This window comes from Erigeron canadensis, chromosome 2 (genome assembly GCF_010389155.1).
Source record: "Erigeron canadensis isolate Cc75 chromosome 2, C_canadensis_v1, whole genome shotgun sequence".
Taxonomy (NCBI): domain Eukaryota; kingdom Viridiplantae; phylum Streptophyta; class Magnoliopsida; order Asterales; family Asteraceae; genus Erigeron; species Erigeron canadensis.
Genome location: NC_057762.1, coordinates 36,109,656 through 36,120,495, shown reverse-complemented (window position 1 = coordinate 36,120,495; position 10,840 = coordinate 36,109,656). Strand labels below are relative to the sequence as shown.

The 10,840-nt window shown below is 35.2% G+C and overlaps 2 protein-coding genes across 2 annotated transcripts; both read left to right on the top strand.

Moving 5' to 3' along the window:
• LOC122589491 (ATP synthase subunit beta, mitochondrial-like) lies at window positions 1-3,305 on the top strand. The gene is made up of 8 exons (XM_043761787.1): window positions 1-497; window positions 939-1,014; window positions 1,130-1,218; window positions 1,300-1,417; window positions 1,517-1,779; window positions 2,174-2,398; window positions 2,475-2,786; window positions 3,010-3,305. Exons 1-8 carry the CDS (start codon window positions 45-47, stop codon window positions 3,115-3,117), a joined length of 1,644 nt encoding a protein of 547 aa, XP_043617722.1. The 5' UTR covers window positions 1-44; the 3' UTR covers window positions 3,118-3,305.
• A 921-nt stretch (window positions 3,306-4,226) lies between these two features.
• On the top strand, window positions 4,227-7,188 carry LOC122588177 (integrin-linked protein kinase 1-like). The gene is made up of 11 exons (XM_043760305.1): window positions 4,227-4,484; window positions 4,583-4,675; window positions 4,749-4,832; window positions 4,966-5,057; window positions 5,147-5,267; window positions 5,390-5,469; window positions 5,698-5,760; window positions 5,855-5,940; window positions 6,033-6,103; window positions 6,186-6,280; window positions 7,077-7,188. Exons 1-11 carry the CDS (start codon window positions 4,227-4,229, stop codon window positions 7,186-7,188), a joined length of 1,155 nt encoding a protein of 384 aa, XP_043616240.1.
• Window positions 7,189-10,840: the final 3,652 nt, after the last annotated feature.

Here is a 10,840-nt window from a genome sequence, read left to right as displayed (position 1 = left end):
CTCACACACATTATCTTCACACACACATTTTTTTCCGGTTTGATATGGCTTCCCGGAGGCTATTAACCTCCCTTCTCCGCCGTGTTAAATCACCCACATTCCCAAAACAACATACCCAACAAACCCCGTGTCGCCATTTTCGCCCTTCCCCGCTCGGTTTCTTGTTAAACCGAGCTGTAAGGGCGGGGTATGCCACAGCTTCTGCAGCTGTGGCATCACCCCAATCTTCCAAGACAACTGGGAAGATTACGGATGAACATTCGGGTAAAGGGGCTGTTGGACAAGTGTGTCAGGTGATCGGGGCTGTGGTTGACGTAAGGTACGAAGATGGGTTGCCGCCTATTATGACTGCATTGGAAGTTATGGATAACCCGACCCGGTTGGTTTTGGAAGTGGCTCAGCATTTGGGTGAGAATATGGTTAGGACTATTGCTATGGATGGGACTGAAGGACTTGTTAGAGGCCAAAAAGTTCTTAATACTGGAGCTCCTATTATGGTAACCATGCAAAAAACTATAGACACATATAATATGATGAATTATCTGTATCTATCAGTTTTGTGCTATCAATATCTTTTCATGTTTAGCCTTTCTGTTTTAGCGTGTTCATCTATATATTATGTATATCAAATGTACACATTATATTGACATGAAAAAGGACCATACAACTTTTTGTAAAGATGGTATATTGTATTTTTTTCATAATGCCCATAATCTTGTCTAACAAATGAATATCTAGCCATTGAAGCTTAAGTCTTGGCAACTTCAAATTGACTAAACTTATGATAACCCAAAAATCATGAAAGTTTCTGGGACTTTCTAGCTCCAGTATTCAATCTTGGCTCGATTGATCGATATTAAGTTTTGAAACGAACATGGGCTGTCGTTGTACTTGTTGGTGTTAGAATGACTAATGAGAGTGTTGTTTGCATACGACAGGTTCCTGTTGGCAGGGCAACACTTGGTCGTATTATAAATGTTATTGGAGAGGCTATTGATGACAGGGGTGAATTAAGTAAGGTTTTTGTGATCAGCAATGGTTTAAGTGGCGTTAGAACAATACTGTTCTATTTATTAATCGTATGATTTTATTAATACTACTTACATTTTTTATTGTTTGAATGTACAAGAAACGAGTCACTATCTTCCAATTCACCGTGAAGCTCCAGCTTTCGTTGATCAGGAAACAGAACAGCAGATCCTTGTGACAGGAATCAAAGTAATTAATACTTTACTTATACTAGTTTTTAGTTGTTTTATTGTTGTCTTTCATTGACCCTGAGATTTTGATAATTTGTAGGTTGTGGATCTACTTGCTCCCTACCAAAGAGGTGGGAAGATCGGTTTATTTGGTGGTGCTGGTGTCGGGAAGACAGTGCTTATTATGGAACTTATTAACAATATCGCAAAGGCCCATGGTTTGTTTTTAGTTTTTTGGTTAAGGGTGAATCAGTAATGAGTTGATTTTGTACGTGTGATGGAATAGGACGATAAAACATCTGTTGTTACTTTTATAGGTGGTTTCTCGGTGTTTGCTGGTGTTGGGGAGCGAACTAGAGAGGGAAATGATTTGTACCGAGAAATGATTGAAAGTGGTGTCATTAAGCTTGGAGACAAGCAGTCTGAAAGCAAGTGTGCTCTTGTGTATGGTCAAATGAATGAGCCTCCTGGTGCTCGTGCTCGTGTTGGGCTCACAGGACTGACCGTTGCTGAACACTTCAGAGATGCTGAAGGGCAGGATGTGCTTCTATTCGTTGACAACATTTTCCGTTTCACTCAGGTTAAAACGAGCATTTATCTTATGATGTTGATCTTATAGCAATCATTATAGGTGGCAAAATGGGCGAGATCTGGATAATGAGTCTGGCCTGTAGACCTGAAAAACTGTTTTATCAGATGAAGTCCTTACTATGTAATAAGCATATAGTTTGTTAAATATGATAACAAAACTTATGTTTTCTTCTACTAAAAAGATATGAGACTTATGCACGCCAAAAACATGTAGGATGATTTTGACCCAGTTGACTTGTTCTAAGTTGATTTTACATATTTGACCTGTTACAGATAAAGCATAACAAGAACCCATTCATAAGTTAAAGGAGCCCACCTATAGCATTCAGGGCTCGACATTTTAGGTTTATAATCTCGGTTTATGTGTTTGTAATCTTTGTTAGGCCAACTCCGAGGTGTCTGCTCTGTTGGGACGTATCCCATCTGCTGTAGGTTACCAGCCAACATTAGCAACCGATCTTGGAGGCCTTCAGGAGCGTATTACCACTACGAAGAAAGGTTCCATCACATCTGTACAGGCTATTTACGTGCCTGCTGATGACTTGACGGATCCTGCTCCAGCAACTACTTTTGCTCATTTGGATGCCACCACTGTGCTTTCTCGACAGGTATTCTAAAGTCCAAACTTTTTCAGTCACCAGTTCTACAATTTTTTCCAAATTTTATGATTACACTTTGATGTAGATTTCGGAGCTTGGGATCTATCCCGCGGTTGATCCGTTGGATTCAACTTCTAGAATGCTTTCTCCGCGTATTCTTGGTGAAGAACATTATAAAACTGCTCGTGGCGTCCAAGAGGTTCTCCAAGCCTATAAGAATCTTCAAGATATTATTGCCATTTTGGGAATGGATGAGCTTAGTGAAGATGACAAAATGACTGTTTCACGTGCTCGTAAAATCCAACGTTTCTTGAGTCAACCTTTCCATGTTGCAGAAGTCTTCACAGGCGCTCCTGGGAAATATGTCGAGCTAAAAGAGAGCATAGCAAGTTTCCAGGTATTAACTCTTTCAGCTAGATGTTTATCAAATGTCTAACATATATTCAGCAATAATGAAATCTTGTAGACCTCAATCAACATTTCTATTTTCATATAATGATGATCACGGGCAAATAGTATTTCATCAACAAAACCCTTAAAGAAAAGAGTTGAGGTAACACATACAAATCAACTTGGTATTCTATATATTCTCTAACTTATCTTCCTAACGATTTGTGTAGGGCGTTCTTGATGGGAAATATGATGATCTCCCTGAGCAATCCTTTTATATGGTTGGAGGGATCGATGAGGTGATTGCTAAGGCCGAGAAAATCGCAAAGGAAAATTAATTCTTATCATCTTGTTGTTTTATTTATGATACACTTATTCAAAAGGGCATCACGACCACATGCCTTGACTCTTGAGCTCTTTTTTCGGTTTGGATATTTCCTGGTGGCTAGCTGCCCATTTTTGTCCCGGGAGGTGCATTTTAAGGCGAGTAACTTATGTATTCCGATTTTGGACCATTAGAAATAAATTTAGCTTAATTATGTGTGCTTGTGGGTTTAAAATCTCTTCATTCTACAATACACACATATGTCGTTGAATCTCAGACTTCCATTTGGTATAAACACAATGATCATATCTCATAAATTAAACTCTGAGTGTAGGAAATTTCATAAATCTCTGAAGTCCCATGTTTTAATTGATCGCATAATGCTTCGTTCACATTTGTATGTATTGGGCTATAGATAATAGATTGCTAACCATAATGTTACTGATGCAAACAAAATTATAAACTGTATTAAACACCCACATCCATACTTTTTGGTGAATCTTCTTTACATGCTTGAATTCAATAAACGGGACAAAGCAGGGGAGGAGGATGTACTATACAAGTATACATGTCAACAGTAGTGTACAAATTAACAGTTTGAAGTTTTACATGTACACCTTTATAAGATAAAGATATAGCCATTTCAAACCATCTAAAAGAACATCTCAATCCGGCAATATTTTCTTGATAACAGACTAAACAAAGGAAACAGATTAAAAGCAACCTAAATGCTATGTTTAAATGCATACAGCGATGCCATCTTTTAACTCGTTTTAGTTAACAAAGTTATTAACATTTTATGATATAGTAATCACTGTAGTACTACTTTATAAATCAAAAGAAGTTATACAAACAATGCTAACAAGTTAACAAACCATTTTGAACCCACAGTTAACTTTTACCTGTTTTTATTGTTTTTATCAGTCCATTTTGCTGGACTCTTAAGCCACACAATATGGACAAAAGCAAGTAGTCGTTAATCACAAAGCCATTCCTTAGAGTTAACCGCCCTTTTTGCTTCCTGCCAACATACAATTATCCACATAATGGCAGGTCTAGTAATACTGTTTGATAAACTGTCGACATAAGAGTTCTTTTTTATATAGGATGTTGCATAAAAGCATGACATATCAGTCAAGCGGAAAAGATTGCACAGATGATTTTGATATGCAAAGGATTGGCAATTTTTTGAGTTTTGCTTCTAGAGGTGACAGGGTTGGGCTTAATCTGATGTTGAGGGAAGGGATATCGCCTAATGTGCAGGATTATGATGACAGGACCGCTCTTCATCTTGCTGCTAGTGAAGGCCATGCTTCGATTGTTGAGCTTCTTTTGCACTATAAGGCTGATGTTAATCTAGATGATAGATGGCATCGAACTGTAAGGATTAGCATTTGTTGTGAGTTTTGTTGAACGACAAGACTATTACTACTCTAACTTGATGTAATTTTTAATTTTTTTTTAATTTTAAACTATAGCCTTTGACCGATGCAAGACTATATGGGCATCGAGACATATGCAGGATTCTTGAAGTGAATGGAGGAAAGGATTCTATATTGAACAGCCCAATGGTAGTTTTGTTGGTTTAGTTTAGCATTTTAAACCTATCAATATATTGTAAACATTACATTTCTTATGGTCCAGACAGTTCGTCCAGACGAAGATATAAAGGAAGTGAATATTGAAATTTCAGAAATACATTTGGAGCATACAGAAAAAATTAGACAGGTTTAATTAAGCATGAGTATTTGGTTGTTATCACCATTTTAAAAAAAAAAAGTTCTTTCACATAATCTTATATCAGTCTTGCTATGTTAATCAATCTTAAGAAATTTCTGTTGCACGTCGTGTCTTTTTTCAGGGTGTGATGGGCGATTCGCGCATGGTTAAGTGGCGGGGAACATGGGTTGTCAAAACAATAATCCCACGGCAGATAGACTCCCCAGTGAAAATGTTCGTACATAAATTCTGTTGGTGTAATTACTATGCTTGTAGAAGTAATCCTCAAAAACTACTAACATGTTTCTTCTTTCTATACGTAGGGTTTTGTCAGCTAATGACCACTCACAGTTAAGGGAACTTCGTCATCCAAATATTTTGCAGTTTCTTGGTTCTATTATCCATGATGGACAAATGATACTAATAACAGAACATTTGTCAAGAGTAAGCAACCATAGTTATGTAGACTTAGTCCTTATATTTATGATATGTACAGTATCTCTTTGCTACTCAAAAGCCAACAATTCATCCACTGATCTCTATATTATGTTCATCTTCGTTGTTAGGGAAGCTTGGATGACATTTTGTCTAACAAGATTGTACTCGATCTACCACTTGTTCTGCGTTTTGCACTTGATATTGCTAGGTACCATGATTCTGACCTCAATGCTTGTCTTAAAGAACAATTTATTCTTTAGAACCGATTGAATTATTATGAAATGGACCGATGGTGAAGAATATAGTGAATGGTTGAAATTTTCAATGACATGTTTATTTCTTGCTTTCTATCACATACGTAACGTTTATTCTAGTGTCATAATTCTTACTATAAACAAGAAATTATGTGATGCAATAACAGTACATATAATGACAGGGGGATGAATTACCTGCATCATCACAAGCCCTGCCCGATAATTCACAATCATTTGGATCCAAAGTAAGCTTATGCAACATGTAGCTTTAAATATATGAAAGTTGCATATCTGTAGAAATACGATCTAAAACTGCATTTGCATATTTTTTTTCCCCAGAAACTTGTTACAAGATGAAGGTGGGCATTTGAAGATAGGCGAATATTGGGTCCAAATGTTGTATGAGCTTGACCCAAATCAAGACTGTATGGCTTACGAACTTGATTTTTTTATATATATAAAAACTATCATGTACGTTGTGTTCGTTTGTCCAATGAGTTGGTGTTCATATGATTAGGTCATAACTCGGGCAGAAATCTAATCAATAAAGGAAGAGATATTCAATCATTTGGACTCATATTTTATCAGGTAAGAGTGGCTTCTTTGTACATGTAAATCTGCAGATGTTTTCTTTAATATTGTACATGGTCTATAATCCTTTTTATTGCAGATGGTAGAAACAAAGTACATCAAAGACATGATACATATCACATCTGTTGATTTTGAACTAAAATTCAGTAGTAGATGTCCACCAAGAATTCAACAGTAAGTCCCTATTGTTACATTTCCCATTTTTATATTTTGGGTGAAGATCAGTGCATAAGATGTACACCATCAAACATGGTTTAGGTTGTTGTCCCGTACTATAATGTTAAACAAGTTTAATGGTGGGCAACTAAAAAAGTTGGTATACTGGTCGCCTACTTATAGTTTGTTGTGGGGATATCACTTCCCTAGTTTGCATCTTTTAAATGGTGTGTATTTTCTCAAAGATGTAATACTTCTATATTATTCAAAGACACGTAAAGCTATGCTATGTCAGGTGAGATGAAACTCTGCGTAGATTTGGAATAAACAACCGTTATATGTGTTATATATATTCAGTTTGTGTGCCATCCTTGGGTCATCCATGAATTTCAGTTGTGGTTTTACATGTGTCTTGCTTTTCTTGATGATCTTTTCAGATCGCGGGTCTTATCCTCAGAAAAAAGTGTATCATTACTTTATAAAACCCTTTAAATCATTGTATAAAATAGTTGGATAATTGTTGACTTTGTACAAAATTTGCAATCTCATCTGCCACATTAATTACTTTATAAAAAGTACAAATTGTAAATGTGTAACATCATTGCCTTCCAAAAAAAAAAAAAAAAAAAGAACAAAATGCTTTGGGTCAGTCCAAGCTGACCCATTTCACCATATGCAAAGACATATATTTGAGCAATTCATAGCCCACCCATTTTGCCACCACTAGTTCAAACAATATGCCTAATTTATTGCAACTTTTTTGGTATTTTGTGAATGCTTAAGCTTTTTTATAATGAAAGGTCATTGTATGTAGGTTAATAAACAAGTGTACAAGGGATATTGCATCTCGGCCCGACTTCAGTGGCATCATCGACACGCTAGAAGAAGTATACTCATGTCTAGGAAGACCTTCTTGTGTTTGTTGAGCAGAGTACGTCATTGAAAACCCCATGGCTACAAATAAGGCAAGAGTGATTACAGTGTGATGATATACCAATATTGGTTTTGTATATATGAGACATTATGTGATTGTTATTTGGAATTGGCACTCGGTTACGTTGCATTTTCTTATAATTGTGGCCTTGTGGAAAGTTGAGGCAAAATTATGTTATAAAAATATGCAAAACTTCATGGTTTTTACTTTTATATAAATATATGTGAACTTGGGTGCCATCCTAATCTCATTCCGAAATCAAATACATGAAATTCAAAAAGTAAAAAGAAAAGTTATAAGTTTGATGGGTCACTTCTTCTATTGTAAGTTGGTCTTTATTAGAATTACAGCAACCGAAGGCTTTAATATTCAAATTCAAGGTCACCCGTCAACCAAGAGGTCATGAATTCAGGTCTTAATTTCCTTTCTAAAATACTCGTAAAAGAATAGAACTACATCATTAGTACAAAACGTGGACTTATAATGTGTTAGGCTGGATTAGGAATGAAGTAGCAAGGATTTGAATGTCGTTGTTCAACCAGTTTAACTCTTATGGCGGATTATATAGGCCCTTAATTGGCGATCAAACTGAGTTGTTTGGATAAAACAAAGATCAATACGAAAAAGACTGGATATATGTCGACTATCTTAGAGGCGTGGATTTGAGCACATGGTTGTTGAATTTAAACTCCATCATACATTATTGTAGAAATATTATGTCAAAACCAACATGTAAATTTAGCGTTTGTATTATCGGTTTGCTAACTTTGAAGAAGATGATTCATAAGCTATGCGATTGTTAAATTCAATTAGTCCAACAACTGTACAAAGGGAAATCATGTGCATCTATTTGACTTATTTCGAAATTCAAAATCAAACTTTTTTATAAATTGATGCGGGCCAAGTATAGATGAGCATACCTGATAAACGCTTAATTCGTCTAATCTTAAAGTATGAAAACGAACATGTTTTGTGAATGTTAATAGACGATTAGGGCGTTTTTATGTTTGTTTAAGTGTTTCAGGTCTTTGGTGACAAATTGAAGTTAAATGGATCATTAAGAAGTCAAGCAAAGTCAAGAATCAAGTCAAGAATCAAGTCAAGAAGTGTCAAGGCAAAAATCTGGAAAACTGCCATTTCTGGAGGGCAGTCTGGGACGCCCTGGTGACCATCTGGTACGGCCATAGCTGCATCAAAATTCTGAATTTAAAGGGTTTTATTAATTTTCAGTTTATATAACCTTCATACACGAATTTGGAAGTTACCACTTCATATTTTCTCATCCCTGGGCAGTTTCCTAACACACACAACACCCCAATTTCATCATCAATTCATATTTTCATGGAGATCAAAGTCTTAATTGAAGAATCAATTATGAAGATTATAGGCTAGGGTTTCTATTGATCATTCTCATGTGAACAATTATGTAAGACTTTTATGTTCAACCTTTCTCATATTCATGTTGGATTAGATGTTTAATTCTTAATTGTGTTTTGCATTTAATGTTGTTTGGATTTGAATGAATGATTACATGTTTATGACTTTGAATTAAATTCATCCATCTTTTGGTTCCAAATTATTGTTAATCATGGATTATTGAAAGAATCTCTCATGAACTTGTAATTCTATTTTAATGAATTGAAAATCTAGTTGTGTCAATTCCTCGGTTTTTCATTATCGTGAATCATCACACTCGATTACTTTAGTTCTTAAGTTCATTCATTCCAAACATTATAACAAATCATGTCTATGTGATTTCCAACGAATATAAGTTAGGTTACATATTTGAAAGCATAATTAGGAGCATGAGAATGGTCTACTTTGTTAATTGAAGTATTTTGTTAAGTTTATGCTCAACTTTAGTTTTAATCAAACAAATCAATCAATTAATCGATTTTAAGTTTATGTCTAGTTTAATTAACTTTGTAAAATTGTTTAACACTTTTCCTTGATTCCCTGTGGATACGATACTCGACTTACCCTAACTAATTAGTGGTAATTAGTTTTATTTTTGATCGGTCCAACGACATTGATCAATACCACCATGGTGTATTTGGAAGCCAAGACATGGCTTCAAAGGGCGACTCATTAAAATGGGCATAACTTGAGCTACAGGGTTCCGTTTTGGGTGTATGACCACTCAAAATGACCTTTTTTCTATGACTTTTGGGCATTTTTTTTAAATGTTTTTTTGGACTTTTGTTTTGCTTATAACTCTTGGCCCACTTAAACATTTAAGGGCCCATTCGAAATTCTCTTATCTATTTATATGTAATAGAACCCAAAGAAATGATCAGTTTTATGAAATACAAGAAATCATTTTTCCCCTATTCACTGTGTGTGTTTAGCGTGTGAATCCCAGATTACCGGTATTCAATCTGAATTAATGATAATTTGAAAAATTATTTCTGGTATTATTTGAATCAACAGGTTCGATTTATTATCGCAAATTTCCGTCTGTGTCATAAATATTTGTATTTGACGGCTTCAGCTGTCGTAAATAATAATAATAAAAAAAAGTAAAGACTAAAAATCCATGTTAAACTATAGTCCTTGTTAAACTATCACAACATGCGGGGTAATAAACCTTCTAACAACATGGGGGCTAGTAATCCTTGTCAAACTAGAAAGACTAAAAAATCATTTGACTCAAATGGAGAAAGGAGTGTGATAATTAGCTTTTTTCCGACGTCTAATGACTAGGTGTTGGTATGGTTTTGTGTCAACCTCATGATATTCTATGTCAGAATGTATTTGTTGGCCGGGGATATGACATCACAATGTTAACTTTGCTTCTTTCTTTCCACGCGTAAATTAATCATTGATGATATTTAACTTCAAAATAATAATGAATGATAAAATATAAAAATACTACATATATATCAACGCAATTGAAAAATATGTGATGTTAATATGACATACCATGTTTAGTGGTAGATCAGTACCATGTTTTTTTTCGAGACTAGCAACAACAACTCGAGTCGTGTTACTTCGGATGATTAGGAATGGCAATGGGTCTGGTTCAGGTCGGGTTCGGGGCGGGTAGTGTCAAACCCGAACCCGAACCGATACCCATCGGGGATAAAATAATGTCCCAAAACCCGAAATGCGAAACCCGACCCGATAAAAATAATTATTTTTCAATAATAATTACCAAAATCTTGTTTAATTTGAGAAATGATACTACATGCTTTTGATGTTTTGAGAAATTGATATGCAAGTCTGCAATGGAGATACAAATTAGTTGATATAAGTGTGAAACATTATAATTTTTTTAAAACGGATGAAACATTATAATTACAAAGGTTAAATATAAATTCAAAACTAATACACTTATAAATATATATATAGTTATTGATATCGGGCCGGGTCGGGGTGGACATGCCCCACTCTCTGCCCCGAATGGGTTCGGGTATCGGGTATTGTCGTTGGGTATTGGGTTTTCTCGTCGGTTCGGTTTTTTTTTTTTCCATCCCTACTCTTAAAATACCAAAGTAAAGTATGTATGTGAGATATAATTGTATTTTTACAAAAATTAAAGGGTTAAAACATAAAACTTTATATATATCCTACGTGGATAGAAAAGCGTATCTTCCTGTATGTCCTTCACTTTCATCTCATCGTCAGCTTCAGTCTCTCTCTTT

Bases quoted from the DNA above. Each gene is read 5' to 3' on its own strand.
- LOC122588177 (XM_043760305.1), top strand. From the start codon at position 4,227: ATGACATATCAGTCAAGCGGAAAAGATTGCACAGATGATTTTGATATG. The intron at 4,485-4,582 runs GTAAGGATTAGC...TTTAAACTATAG, and splicing joins ATGATAGATGGCATCGAACT to CCTTTGACCGATGCAAGACT. The intron at 4,676-4,748 runs GTAGTTTTGTTG...CTTATGGTCCAG, and splicing joins CTATATTGAACAGCCCAATG to ACAGTTCGTCCAGACGAAGA.
- LOC122589491 (XM_043761787.1), top strand. From the start codon at position 45: ATGGCTTCCCGGAGGCTATTAACCTCCCTTCTCCGCCGTGTTAAATCA. The intron at 1,219-1,299 runs GTAATTAATACT...GATAATTTGTAG, and splicing joins TCCTTGTGACAGGAATCAAA to GTTGTGGATCTACTTGCTCC. The intron at 2,787-3,009 runs GTATTAACTCTT...CGATTTGTGTAG, and splicing joins AGAGCATAGCAAGTTTCCAG to GGCGTTCTTGATGGGAAATA.